At 40.7% G+C, this 15,782-nt stretch overlaps 1 protein-coding gene across 1 annotated transcript; it reads right to left on the bottom strand.

The window, feature by feature from the left end:
• Nucleotides 1-140: 140 nt before the first annotated feature.
• On the bottom strand, nucleotides 141-15,782 carry LOC130910867 (gamma-enolase). Its single transcript, XM_057828478.1, has 13 exons — nucleotides 15,557-15,782; nucleotides 10,558-10,643; nucleotides 8,641-8,736; nucleotides 8,494-8,552; nucleotides 7,820-7,889; nucleotides 7,606-7,739; nucleotides 7,449-7,540; nucleotides 3,835-3,965; nucleotides 3,564-3,761; nucleotides 3,306-3,507; nucleotides 3,089-3,197; nucleotides 639-697; nucleotides 141-573 (listed from the first exon to the last, which is right to left on the bottom strand). Exons 2-13 carry the CDS (start codon nucleotides 10,640-10,642, stop codon nucleotides 504-506), a joined length of 1,305 nt encoding a protein of 434 aa, XP_057684461.1. The 5' UTR covers nucleotide 10,643; nucleotides 15,557-15,782; the 3' UTR covers nucleotides 141-503.

Here is a 15,782-nt window from a genome sequence, read left to right on the forward strand (position 1 = left end):
CCCTTCTAGGTAAAATGGATTGGACGTTTATCACCGTCAATAAAAATTATAATCTGGCGCTACTTTGGTGACGTCACGCCGCTCAACCTGACAGATCATTTCACGTTCGCTAAAATGACGAAAATAAAACGACACACATCTGAAACCGTAAATGATTTAATTTCTCACATTTGCATCGGCAGCTTCTTATTGTTCCTTTAAATCTCTTACAGTAAGTCTCATTCACGACGTCAGAGTCACAAGCAAAAGGAGGAGAAACAAGAAGAAGAGAAGGAAAAGAGGAGGGTTAGTGCGTGTGGGTTTGACCTTTTCTTGACAAATTTCTTTTCCGACTACTCGTAAAACTACATTAACAGTGCATGTCTGGCTTTTGAACCCCACTTGGGCGTGTGTGACGTCATAGGAGTTCAGTGCATATTTGAATTTTGCGTATTTTTGTGTGTAAGTGTGTGTGGTATGGCTCAGTGCTTGCGTGCTTTTGTTTGTTTGTGTGAGTGTGTAGTTCAGAGGACGCTGGGGTTCCGGAAGTTGTGTCCTGCAAAGCGGGCTTGATCTCCCAACTCCTCCTCGATCCTAAGGAGGAGAAAGCAGGCGAGTTAACGACTGTTAGGTGTTTAGAATGTCGAGCGGAAACGGACCTCATCAACTGGTTGTACTTGGCCAACCTTTCGGACCTGCAGGGGGCGCCAGTTTTAATCTGCCACACACAAAAAAGGTTTCCACGTGTTATCGGATATTTGCAGCAAGGCAAAGGCCCATTTTATGAAATTCCTCAACTTTATTATTTTTGATCGTATTCTCTGCGTTTTTCCGAAGCGCCGCACAGCCCAAACCATTTGACCGACCAGTACTGTTCAAGACCAGAATGTCCCCAAATCAACAGGAAGTGACCTGATATCAACAGGACGTGTCCCTGGAATGTGCCCAAATCAACAGGAAGTGACCCCGATATGGCCCCAAATCAACAGGAAGTGACCTGATACCAACAGGGCGTTTCCCCGAAATGTCCCCAAATCAACAGGAAGTGACCAGATATCAACAGGACATGTCCCCAGAATGTCCCCAAATCAACAGGACGTGTCCTCAAAATGTCCCCAAATAAACAGCAATTGACCTGATATCAACATGACGTGTCCCCTGAATGTACCCAAATCAACAGGCAGTTACCCCGATATGGCCCAAAATCAACAGGAAGTGACCTAATATCAACAGGAAGTGTCCCCAAAATGTCCCGAAATCAACATGAAGTGACATGTCCCCAAATCAACAGGACGTGTCCTTGAAATGTCCCCAAATCAACAGGAAGTGACCAGATATCAACAGGACATGTCCCCAGAATGTCCCAAAAATCAACAGGAAGTGACATGTCCCCAAATCAACAGGACGTGTCCTCAAAATGTCCCCAAATCAACAGCAATTGACTTGATATCAACATGACGTGTCCCCTGAATGTACCCAAATCAACAGGCAGTTACCCCGATATGGCCCAAAATCAACAGGAAGTGACCTAATATCAACAGGAAGTGTCCCCAAAATGTCCCGAAATCAACATGAAGTGACATGTCCCCAAATCAACAGGACGTGTCCTTGAAATGTCCCCAAATCAACAGGAAGTGACCAGATATCAATAGGACATGTCCCCAGAATGTCCCAAAAATCAACAGGAAGTGACATGTCCCCAAATCAACAGGACGTGTCCTCAAAATGTCCCCAAATCAACAGCAATTGACCTGATATCAACATGACGTGTCCCCTGAATGTACCCAAATCAACAGGCAGTTACCCCGATATGGCCCAAAATCAACAGGAAGTGACCTAATATCAACAGGAAGTGTCCCCAAAATGTCCCGAAATCAACATGAAGTGACATGTCTCCAAATCAACAGGACGTGTCCTTAAAATGTCCCCGAATAAACAGGAAGTGACCTGTTTTAACAGGACATGTCCCTGAGTGTCCCCAAATCAACAGGAAGTGACCCCGATATAGCCCAAAATCAGCCGGAAGTGACCTGAAATCAACAGGACGTGTCCCCGGGGTGTCCTTAAAACAACAGGAAGTTACATGTCCCTAAGTCAGCAGGACATATCCTCAAAATGTCTCCAAATCAACATCAATTGACCTGATATCAACAGGACATGTCCTCTAAATGTCCCCAAAACAACAGGAATTGACCTGATATTAACAGGACACGTCTCTAATATGTCCTCAAATTAACACGAAGTGACCTAATATCAATAAACGGTGACCTGATATCAAAAGGAAGTGCCACCAAAATGTCCCCAAATCAACAGGGAGTGACCCGATATCGAGAGGACGTGTCCTCGGAATGTCCCCAAATCAACAGGAAGTGACATGTCCGCAAATCAACTGGAAGTGTCCTCAAAATGTCCCCAAATCAACAGCAATTTACCTGATATCAACAGGACGTGTCCTCAAAATGTCACCAATTCAACAGGAAGTGACCTGATATTAACAAGGCATGTCCCCAAATCTACAGGAAGTGACATGTTCCCAAATCAACGAGAAATGTCCCCGATATGGCCCCAAATTAACAGGAAGTGATCTGGTATCAATAGGAAGTGACCCCGAAATGTCCCCAAAAGGGAGACCTGATATCAAAAGGAATTGTCTCTGAATTGTCCCCAAATTAACAGGCGGTAACATGACAGTAACAGGAGGTGACCTGATATCAAAAGGAAGTGTCCCCGAACTGTCTCCAAATCAACAGGAAGTGACTGAAATCTCCCCATATAAATAGGAGGTGACCCGGAAATTCCCGAAAATTAACAGGAAGTGACCCCGAAATTCCCCCAAATCAACAGAAATTGAATCCAAACGCCCCAAAATAAACTGAGCAGGTCTTTGCTCTGTATCTACCACAGCAAAGCTCCCATCGCCGTTTCTCCAGAAAAACTTTGCAGTTTCTGGTTAGCCTGTAAAAATACGCATAATTTGGCCGCACTGTACTATAAGACGCAGATTTCAATGATATCACTCAGTACTTATTTGTCTCTTTAATTTTTCAATGTAGCTTTGTTTGGGTTAGTTTATTTCTTTTGGGTTTATTTTGTTCCTCCAGTTATGTACCTGTCCAGTGCACAGTCCGACCACCAGGTCGGCGATGAAGGTGTCCTCGGTCTCGCCGGAGCGATGGCTGACCATGACGCCCCAGCCGTTGGCCTGCGCCAGTTTGCACCTGCGTGACAGAAAGTGGCCCAAACAAATTAGAAGTAAGTCTCAGTTTTCTGGTTACTTTTTTTCCCACTGTAGAAGCCTGACCGTAGAGCGTTTTTACTTAGCTTACGCTTGTATGGCTTCGGTGACGGATCCGATCTGGTTGACTTTGAGCAGCAGGCAATTGCAGGCGCGTTCCTCGGCCGCCTTCTCGATGCGCTTGGGGTTGGTCACCGTCAGGTCGTCGCCCACCACCTGGATGCCCACCCTGGCCGTCAGACGGGACCAGGCCTCCCAGTCATCCTGGTCGAAGGGGTCCTCGATAGACACCACTGGCGGGGGAGATAACGCGTCATGCGGGGAATTTGCACGTAAGCTCGTGACCTACCTGGGTAGTTATCAACGAAGCCCCGGTAGATGTCTGCCAGCTCCTCGGCGCTGATGTGGCGCTCCGCGTCCGGCGGGGACTTGAAGTCAAGGTCGTACTTGCCGTCGCGGTAGAACTCTGAGGCGGCCACGTCCATGCCCACCACCACCTTGTCCGTGAAGCCCGCCTTCTCGATGGCCGTCTGAAGGAGGTCCAGAGCTGAGTGGCAGGAGGGGCAAAAGTCAGCGTTCAAACGGTCGCCATCATTAGCTTGCTCCTCGTCCTCACCCACCCTCGCTGTTCTCCAGGATGTTGGGGGCGAAGCCGCCCTCGTCCCCTACGTTGGTGGCGTCCTGGCCGTACTTTTGCTGGATGACGCCTTTCAGCGTGTGGTACAGCTCCGAGCCTATCCTCAACGCCTCCCTACAAAAAGACCAGTGCAATATCGCCGTCAACAAAATCAAAAAGGGACCACTTTTAAAGCCTCCTTTCAGAACCTAAACTAGGGCTGCCATACACGGAGTTTAAAATTAAGAGTTTTGCGGTAAAACATTGTCTATAAAAGTTGTAAAGCAATACAAAAAACAACTAAAATGAATGAAATGAACAAAAATATATATTTTTATAATGGGTCAAAATTATTTTTCGAACAGATCATGTGACTAGCACCTTAGACCGGGGGTCTCCAACCCAGTCCTCAAGGCCCACTGTGGGTCCTGGTTTTTGTTCCAGCTGATCCAGCAGAGACAGTTGAACCAATGAGGCTTCTGCTAAAACAAGCCACACCTGACTGCAATCAACTGATTGCACTTGTAAAACACCAGATTGGGGAAAAAGTGTTGTCATCTTGTTCGGTAAGAATGAAATCCTGCACCCACAGTGGGCCTTAGTGGAATAGGTTGGGGACCCCTGCCTTAGACTGTCATTTGCTTGGCCAAAACCACCCAATGACCGAAGAGGCAAGATGGGTATACGTAATTTTTTCAAACCTAAGCTTTCAAAAGCGACAACTACTACTGAACAAGAACCAAGGATTGATAATGTGGACCATGAAACGCCAGACAGCACCGCCAGAATGGTGAGCGGGGTTTCAATTTGCCACACTAAAGACGCTAATTGTACAACAGAGCCACCACCGGTGTCTTGCCAATGTAGTTACCCCCGTCAAAAATTGTATCCCCTGGCCAAAGGAGCGCACGCACACACACACATTAGTTATGAGTTATGTCGACTTAAACAATTAATTGAAGCCAGAAAAGAACCACAATTATACATTTTGGATGTCAACGTTTATTAAATTGTAGAAACATCCTCCATACAGGATTTGAAATGCAGTAATAACAGTTATAGGTAATTCTACGAGTGAAACAGTAAAACGTTACGTTATACGATAATTTTTTTTTTTTTTTTTTTTGTGATGGATGGTTTTATGTTTTAAAACCTTGTGGATAACTACATCACCAAAACACGGAAAGTAAGCAAATCAGTGCAGCGCAGTGGCTCCGTCCAGGGGATACAATTTTTGACAGGGGTAACTACATTTGCACGACACGGTGGGCATACCATATTCAATGGACGGCGATCTTGGTGAAAAGTATAGCTGTCCTAAGCAACCTGATTTAGAATTCCCCTAAAGAAACACGAGAAACAAAAAACACTAATTTTCAACTTATTATTATAAATATTCTTGTAAGTTCATTTTATTGTTGACACTGCGTTTCGGGGTCATCGACATTTTGTGCCCCCCCAGCCCCAAAAGTCAAACTCCACAATTAGCCGACTAATCAGCAACTAATTTATGAGTAAGTATTTTGTTAGTTGATTTAAATGTATAAAAAGGTCCAAATCCTCTTTTTTTGTGAAAAGTATGTATTAAGATTATTTATTGACTTATCTACATTTTAAATAAAAATGAGTGAAAAAAAAGTCCCAAATAAAAAAAAATATATATTTAAATTTAAAAAAAAAACAACAACTAAAAACGCAACTGCAGGTGTTACTTTGGCGCCATCGTGTGGCATCTTGAGGAAAGTGATATTTTGTGAGTTCAAGCAACACTTGGTAACTTTTCAGTTTTGGTCGATTTTAGCGACACCGGTAGACAAAAGCAGTAGTGTTTTTCTTTAAGGAAGACTGCGTTTCAAATGAGGACCAGCGCGCACCCGCGCAGTGTCCTAAAATCATCAATCAATCAAAAATCAATCTCTAGGTCACCTGTCAGCACATTTTTTGTTTTTTTTTGTGTGGCATGGTTCCTGCCACCCTCTTCAAAGTTAATTTGTGCCATTGAATGCGATCATTCAACTAGTTGTCAGCAATGTTGTCAGTTTACTGTAATCTGATTACTTTCTTTCAGTAACGATTAATCTAACGCGTTCATTTTTCTACACCAGTAATCTGATTAACGTTAGTTTCCTTAGTGTCTCTGCGTTACTATTTTTTCAGTGCCTCATAATGTATGTAGAATAGAATATTGTAGTCATGTACGAAGAGCATTTTGAATACAAAATGCTAAAATAAAAGGTTCCCGGTACGTGTTTCCATGACAACCTCTTAGCTATTTCCTGTTTTGGTCTCGCGTCACATGTGTTGTGGGACTGAAAGGTGTGGGCCAGGCGGGTGGACATTCGAGCCGAGTCTTGAGACGTTGCGAGAGAATGTTGATCTGTGGATATCCTTGAATGAAAGTGAGTATTTTTTCTTCATTCTGGAGGGTATCAGCAAAAGGTTGGATGCCCTACATGCGCGGCCGTTTCGTAGCTTTGCCGTAGCAACGACGGGCAGTCATCGCTCCAAGTTGGCAAGCTTTGTTTACATCATATGCGTGTTGCAGATTTATGCCTTGAGGTGATGTGTTCGTTTAGCATCTGTGGGATGTGTTGCAATTCTGATTGAGTGTAAAGTACTTCGTTGCCACCACGTTTTGTGGCCAAATTGACCACGTGTGTGTTGAGAGGAGTACTTCTGGGTTTTGCACGCGCATCCGCGCCCGCCAACACTTTTGCAATTTTGTGCAGTCAGTTTGCATTGTTTTATATTGGCACTGATATGCTGTTAACCATAACCTGAAATTCAGAAGTTTTGACATTAGGCTTAATCTTAGAGGTTAGCGGCGTTTAATTGGTCGGTGGAGTTGATTTCAACAAATTCCAAGCAGTTTGTCAGATATTTGTTAGTTTCAGGGCGCCGGAGTGGCTAAGCTAGCGCGAAATTCTGATATTCCCCTTTAAATTCAATCATCGGAAAGTCAATTACATCTGATGACATTTTTCTGTTGTCATTCTTATGTTGAGGCGGCAAAGGGAGAAAAATGGGTAAAAAGTACCTGATAGATTACTTTTAAAGTAACTTAGTTACTTTGATAATGAAGTAATCAGGAAAGTAACTACATTACGTTTTTGAGGCGTGATCAGTAATTAAATTTTTCAAGTAATCTGTGACAACACTGGTTGTTAGTTGACATTTCATCACAAATGTTTTGAAAATATTTTATAAAGGTTGAAACGTTACCAAGTGTTGCTTTAAATATGTTCATTTTTTGATCGTGAATAAAGGGAAAAAACTAATCCTCTATGCATAGAAAATGAAATATTCTCTTTTTTCTATTTAAATGTGTTAACCTTATTACAAATATTCAATATATTTAGAAAATGTTGTCTTTTTATTCGCTTATAAATATATATATATATATATTTATATATAAAATCAACAAAAAAATCTTTAAATATTCCCTGTTTATTTATTTTTTTTATAAAAAATGTAAGAGAAAAATAATAGTTAATATTCTTTTATATTCATTTTCATATTTTTCATTTTGAAAATTTTCAAAAAGGGGGGTGGGGTGGGGCAGTAAATATTCAGCATATTTTATTAGTCTACTCCTTTATGACCGAAAGGACATCTTACTTGAAGGATTCTGCGCCCACAGGAAGGACCATAAACTCCTGCATGGCCAGTTTGTTTCCAGCGTGAGAACCTCCATTAATCACATTAAAGGCCTGCAAGGCAAAAGACAGGAAGTGAGGAAGTGAAGAAGAAGAAGAAAGAAATATCCGCTACTCACAGGAACGGGCAAAACCATTTCCGTATTTCCCGCCAGGTCGGCGATGTGTCTGTAGAGGGGCATGTCCTTGTGGGCGGCTCCTGCCTTGCAGACAGCCAATGAAACGCCCAGGATAGCGTTGGCGCCGAACTGAGCTGAGGGCCAATTGTGAGACGTATGTTTACCCGCAGAAAAGCCACGCGAGCACGTCCCGTCCCAAAAAGAAGAACCTTACATTTATTTTCCGTGCCGTCCATCTCAATCATCATGTTGTCCAGCTGCTCTTGTTCCACCACACTGATCCCCTGCACACACCCGCGGAAATACCACTCTTGTAAATATTCACACTAGTGCTGCAACGATTAATCGATTAACTCCAGTAATTCGATTAGAAAAAAGCTTCTAATTCAATTTTGCTGCATTGATGGTTTGTTTTGAAAGTGTTTGCATTTATTTTCATTGATTGGGTGGATACCCTACCCTCTAGTGGCAACAGTGAATATGACATAACTCATTTGGCTGAATCCATCTGCTCCCTGTTAAGACCAACAGAAGGTAAGTTTTTGTTTGAGCTAATGATTTTTGTAACGCATTCGTAATTTCATGTATAGGTATACTTAGCCGTTTTTTGCGGGAATATGTGTTTGAACAATTTGTTAAGAACATTGTAAAAAAATATATACATTAGCATTTTATAGCATTTAAGCTAGCGGACTTTTGTTATGCCAGTTAGCCAATTGTTCTTTTGTTATACTTAGATCCTCATTAATTTATTTTTTATACCATTTGAGGCTAAACTCAGGTATTGTCATTTTTTATGTTCCTAATCCGATTACTCAATTATTTGAACTAACTAGTTCACTACTAAAATAATTGATAACTGCAGCCCTAATTCACGCTAATACTCACAGAAGCGATGAGCGCAGGACCCAATGTGTCGTTGATGTGTCCCACAGCCTTCAGGACGCCTGAAAAGTAAATATTTTTTGTGTCATTTTAAGCGAAAAAAGATGTTAGGGCACCCCCTGTTGGTCAGGTAGTTTAGCACACGCTAACCTTTTCCCTTGTATCTGCTCTTGTCTCCATCTCGTAGCTCCAAGGCCTCGTAGATGCCCGTCGACGCGCCGCTAGGCACCGCCGCTCGGAAGACGCCTATACACACAAAAAAAGGTTTTTGTGAATTTTTTTTTTTTTTAGGTTTGCATGTGTTGCTGCACCATTTATGTTAAATTGGCGTGACTTATATATCAATGCTAATTTTTGTTAGGCTGTCCAAAGCATGGTTTTTGGAGAAAATGGAGGAAATGACGAAGGCTAAAATTGAAAAAAAAAACATTTTTGTGAACTGAAATGAAAAATATATAATTAAAGGAAAGAACCGTTGAAACTGATTAAACTAAAATATAAAGAAATTACAAACATTTTCATATTTTAGAAGTGGATGAAATATTTGCTCATCCAAATGACAAAATTCAATTCAACTCAATAAGTTTTTTCGAAATCTTCTTTTTTCAAGTGTTATTTTAATTTTTTTTTTTTTAATTCTAAACTAAAACTACCGTAATTTTCAGACTATAAGGCGCACCTAATTATAAGCCGCCACCCACCAAATTTGACATGAAAACAACATTTGTTTATAGATAAGCCGCACGTGTCCTCATTGTATTACGGGATATTTGCACCAAAAGATATTAGGCGGTAAAATTTTATTTCACTGTGGCATCATAAGACTCTCATAAGACCAAACGAACCACCCTGTAAGGTTCAAACCAATTGGCTGCAAAGCTTCAATGCTCCAAGAAGCTTCATTTGGCTATCACTGCTCCCTTGGAGGAGACTGTCAACCTCTGCTGCCATCTGCTGTGAACACTGTTGTCGTCCAACATGCCTCCTAGCATGCATTGCACCGCTAGATGTAAATAACAATCAAAATTAATGTTTTGTGCTAATTATTCCTTCAGTTACTGTCCCAGTTGTTTCATTAATTGCTATTTATGGTATTTGATAACACTTTATTTGACAGTGGCGCCATAAAACTGTCATAAGACCATCATAATAATAACATGACACTGCCATGAGCATTAATGAATGCTTATGACAGATGTCATTTTGTGTCATCCGGCAAATTGTCTCACTTTTGAATAGATGTAAAAGATCCGAGCTCGACATAAACGGACTTAGTGACATAATTTGCCGGATGATACTTAATGATCTGTCATAAGCATTCATTAATGCCCATGATAGTGTCATGTCATAATTATAACAGTCTTACGACGCTGCTGTCAAATACATTTTTACCTATTATATTAACCCAAATAAATCAACAAATAAGCAGCACTGGACAATAAACCACAAGTTTAAATTTCAAGCAAAATGAAAACTAGTAAAAAGTTTTGCATTTGCTATTAAAACTAATACAAACTAAGAGTAACTTTTACTTTGAGTACTTTTTTAATGAGCTGCTTTTTCTTTGAATACATTTTAAATGAGCTATATTTTACTTTAAGGTAGATTTTTACACCAGTACTCTTACCTTTACTCAAGTAAAATTTCATCATTTCAAGAGTACTTTTACTTGAGTAGCTCTCTTTGATACTTTGCCACCCTTGGTAAGGTTGAACATTTTGGTTTTTCAATGAGCTACTTTTTACTTTGAGTACATTTTTACACTAGTACTTTTACTTGTTAGATTTCATCAATGTAACAGTACTTTACATTGAGTAGTTTTTCGGTACTTTCTCCACTCATGAGTTGGTTGAACATTTACATGAGCTACTCATTACCTTGTGTAAATGTTAAATGATCTTAATACTTTGAGTAAATTTTTACACCAGTATTTTTACATTTACTTGATTAAAATTACATTGATGTAACACTTCTTGAGCTGATTTTTGGGGGGTACTTTTCCCACCCCTAATTGGTTGGTTTAAATGTTGAATTATTTTTGTCCATTTTTATAGTCTTGGGGTTCACCTTTGTCAGTGCGGAGGTCCACCTCCACCGTGGGGTTCCCTCGGGAGTCCAGGATCTCCCTGGCGACGATGCTGACAATCGACATCCTACCGGAGAGGACAGGAAGACATGAAATGTACTTCCTGTGAGTCAGGTGGCTTTGTTTGAAGCAGCTCAAGTAATGCAAAACACATTTGTGGGAGCTGACAATGGACTGAAGCACTACTTTTACAGAGAGCAAATAGGAAGAGAAAGTTTGTGTGTTTTGCTTCCTCATTGTTATTCCAGGTAGGCGCAGCTGCAACTAAGGTGTCTTGCGGAGATGTGTCGTGGGACACTTGATGGATGTTTGGAGGTTGGTGACGTGGGCGGGCGAGCGTCACGCTGGGACCACCTTGCCAGTCTTTAGGAGCTTCTCAAGAGCTGTTTTTTAGGACACTTGCTACAGCTCGGCAGCGCTTTGCTTCTTATAAAGATGAAGAAGGTGAAGCAAAAAAACGCCACAGCCATGCCTTCAGCCATTTTTTTAATAAGGAATGAGGTTAAAAAAAAATGTTAAATCCAGTGAACTCTTACATGTTCACCATTTGGCATGTCCAAAAAAACATTTTGGTGCCCAGATGAACGTGGCAAAAGTAGTGTTTTAGCAACAACCTCAGTGAAGTTGGACATCAATCAGATGCAAATTTATATAAAAATGATGTCAATTGTTTGTGCTACATTTTTGCTTATTTGTGCTGTAAAATACATTTTAGGGCTGTCTGTCGATTAAAATTTTTAATCGAGTTAATTACAGCTTAAAAATTAATTATTCGTAATTAATTGCAATTCAAACCATCTATAAAATATGCCATATTTTTCTGTAAATTATTGTTGGAATGGAAAGATAAGACACAAGACGGATATATACATACAACATACTGTACATAAGTACTGTATTTGTTTATTATATCAATAAATCAACAAGATGGCATTAACCTTATTAACATTCTGTGAAAGCGATCCATGGATAAAAAGACTTGTAGTTCTTTAAAGATAAATGTTTGTACAAGTTCTACAAATTTTATATTAAAACCCCTCTTAATGTTTTCGTTTTAATAAAATGTGTAAAATTTTCAATCAAAAAATAAACTAGTAGCCCGCCATTGTTGATGTCAATAATTACACAATGCTCATGGGTGCTGAAGCCCATAAAATCAGTCGCACCCAAGCGCCAGCAGAGGGCGACAAAACTCCAAAAAACACAAGTAACAAATGGAGATTGTACTGTACTGTCATTTTAATCTGAGCGGGGCATGTGCGTTAATTGCGTCAAATATTTTAACGTGATTAATTAAAAAAATTAATTACCACCCGATAATGTGATAATTTTGACAGCCCTAATTAATTTCGAATGATGAGGTCACGCAGCCCCCCATTAATTGCAAAATGGACCCCAAATTGTGCCATTCGTTTATGCCATTTGTGCTCATTTCTGCTATAAAACAGCTCAACGGGAAAACATGCCTCTTGTTAAGAAAGAAATTTCAGGACACGAAAGGCAAAAATACAGCATGGCTGGTACTCGCAGCTCCCACAGTTTACTGAACGTAACATACATATAGCTGCTCTGCCATTGGCCTAGCATTCATGGCATCCAATTGGCTATGTGTGTATCCCAGCGCCCTTATCATTCACCCTTCGTGTTCTGACAGTGTTACATGACTGTTATCGTTTAGTCTTGTTTTTTTACAAGATGCACAACTAAGGTTTTATGTTTATTGTGCAATTGTGTAATTTTAACATGCATTTGTTACATGTTTTATTGCATTTGTATGCATTATAAAAGATTTATGTCTGAATTTGGGGTGGCTTAGAATGGATTAGGGCATTTACATGGGAAACGCGTCTCTACTAACAGAATTTTCGTTAAGTAACCACTTCCAGAACCAATTAATTTCATAAGTAGAGGTACTACTGTATTGCGATTCCAGTGATGACATCATTCGCATCTTTTCCGTATCCAACTCCAGCAGGCTGATGGAGCGTACCAACTCTAACAGAGGGCTGTCCCAACAACTAGGACAAACAAATGGCACCCCTTTGAGTCAATTTTACAGTTAATGGGGGGCTTAATTTCGAGTGACGACGTGATTTGCAGCCCCCAAGAATTGGATGTATCTTAAAAACAATAGCAGCACAAACGAAACGTTTTACAGCACAAACGATTGACATTTTTATACAAATTTGCTGATGGGGGGCCAACTTCACGCAGGTTTAGCAACACCTTGTGGCATTTCGGTGCAAAGTTGAAGAGAGTTGAGGAGCGTCATGTTGGAAAAAAAGTGTTGCTTTGCCATCAGTTTATGGCGAATTTAACACCTTCAAGTCATTGGCTGCCACTGACTTGGCTAGATGGCCAATCCATTTGAAGTAAAATAAGATATACTTTATTTTGATGAGGGATCTTTTTCCTCAACTCCGTCATCCTACTTCAAATGGATTGGACGTCTACTAGTCACAAACTCATTTCAATTCAAAGCAGCAGCATGATTGGACGCCACATGATTGGACGTCCATCATCTTTAATGGCACTGAAAAAAATCCAACAATATATTGGGAATATGCAAATTATTAACACTGCGATTGTACTTTTATCTAAAAATGACCTCCTCAACTCACTTTAAAGCAACACTTGGAAACTTTTCAAACTTTATCAAATATTTTCATAACATATCTAATTATATGTCGATTGACAACTAGTTCAATGACACCTTTTATATCTTGAGGGGGTATGTATCGCTTTCACCAACACTAACTTTGAGGAGGGGAGGAGGAACCCTGCCACACAAAAAAAACTACAAATGTGCTGACGGCTTTATGGCATACATCACTTCCCCCATTTCCCGTTCATTATAAAGACGGAAGTCGATGCGAACACTAATTCTGCTAAGATGGCAGAGCAACAAAATAGACAAAAAGTTTTGTCTGAGGAGGAAAAAAAAGGAAGGATATACAGAATAAATATTGGCACGGCTTTCTGGCGTGACGCCCACCCTCAACTGAACTAGTTAGCACCGACGAGTTTGGGTGGGGTGGGGGGTTAGCCACACTAAGCCACACCGTAGCTAACCGTCATATTCTATTCTTTAGCCACAACTGGATTCATTACCGTATTACTACTCATCCTGTTCACACCGCTGGAAACAGAAATGTTGTTTAATCCCTCTGAAGGCGACCGAGAGATTGATTTTTGATTGATTGATGATTTCACGACAATGCGGGTGTGCGCTGGTCCTCATGGGAAACGCAGTCTTCCTTAAGGCAATACACTACGGCTTTTGTCCACCGGCATCGCTAAAATCGACCAAAACTGAAAAGTTACCAAGTGTTGCTTTAACATAGTGCCACAAAATATCAGTCACTTTCCTCGAGATGCCACACGATGGCGCCAAAGTAACACCTGCATTTGCTCGGGGTCATTTTTAGGCCTGTTTTCGAAGGAAATCAAGTCAACTTGTGACAAGCTTGCTCACATATCATCTGCCTAATCAAGTGTGCCCTAAAACTAGTTCCCATTTGTCTTTTCTAATCCACTCAAACGTCTCCTCTCTAACCCCACCACCACCACTCCTCTCTCCTGTTCTTGCGTTACGTAAGCCGACACGGCGGGAGAGAAGGAGAGCAGAGAGGGAGGGAGTACCCCGAACGCATCACGCCACGCCACACCTTCCTTCCACACACTGCAGTGCTCAACAGAAAGCTCAGCAGGCACTGTGCTGCAATGCATCCTGGGTAAGTCAACATTTTTGGAAGCCCCTGCCTATCTATGCTGCATTTTTGGTTATTTTTTTCATTGAGGTCACGTGCACGAGCCAACACACACACAATAAAAAAAGCCAATTAAGAGGACGGAAATATAACAGACAGGGAGATAAATAATTAAACAGGAGAGTTTGGATACTGAAGCACGCGCGCAGTGAGAGGAAGTAGAGCAGCGGCTTGTATTCACACTCCACTAACACGCACATCATTGACTTCATTGTATTCATTCCGAGTGGAAAATGACCACTTTATTTAACACCATTTGATCAATTTATTGACTTAACCATTTAGCATTTAGCGCCAACAACCCAGCAACTAACACATTATTGGGCACTCATAGTCAAACGTGCAGACAATCATTCTTTATTGTCTGCAAATGTTAATAATATATATTCACTCACTCATTGCATGTAAAAATGCACATACACACACAAAATTGCTAAAAAAAATCATTACAAAAATATAAAAATGCAAATAAATGAACAAGAATAATTCACGAACACACAAATACAATCATTTTTCTATTGTCTACAAACATGACAAACAAAAAATAAACACGGACTCACTCACTTATTCCATGCATAAATGTACACACATCCACACATAAAATTCATAGAATAATTCATGAAAGAAAGCGAAATTAAAAAAATAAACAATCTTTTATAAACACTCACAAAAACACCATATATTGCTACAGCCCAGGTGCATCACAACACACACACACACACACTAGTACACCCCGTCCCTCCCCCCCCCCACACACAATTTCACACAAAATTATTAATTTAATAATTAGTCGAGCTGCATAATAACACATACTTACACTATTGTACACGAATACACACAAACATACAATACCTGAGATGCACAGCCACACACACATGACACAATACAGCATTTTCCATGTACACATACACACAATAATAGCACATGGGTACACACCTTAATCACAATTGATATACTCACAAATACAAACAAAATATATATATATATATATATATATATATATATATATATATATATATATATATATACACACATAGCTAAATACCCCAAAAAACACTACACCTGAGATGCACAACCACGCACACACGTCACAATACTGCATTTTACATGTACCCGCACATAACACATAACAATCCCACACACTCTTGACGTAACACTGCACGATTCCGCGCGCTCAGCCGAGCATCAAAGATGGCGACGCGGTCCTTACCTGCCGCGTTGCTCGTGCGTGTCTCGGCAAGAGGCTGAGATGCTTCTGGAGCACGGCGAACGTCCACGCAGGAAAACAGGAGGGGCGGGAGGAGGAGAAGGAGGATGATGATGATGATGGAGGGATATGGCTGAGGTGCAGAGGAGGTAAAAATAGATCGGAGGGGTGTGCTCCGCAGTGGGGTCCGCTACGTTTGCCTTACATAATCCATCCTCCAGCAGATCCT

Source organism: Corythoichthys intestinalis, chromosome 22 (genome assembly GCF_030265065.1).
Source record: "Corythoichthys intestinalis isolate RoL2023-P3 chromosome 22, ASM3026506v1, whole genome shotgun sequence".
In the NCBI taxonomy this organism is placed as follows: domain Eukaryota; kingdom Metazoa; phylum Chordata; class Actinopteri; order Syngnathiformes; family Syngnathidae; genus Corythoichthys; species Corythoichthys intestinalis.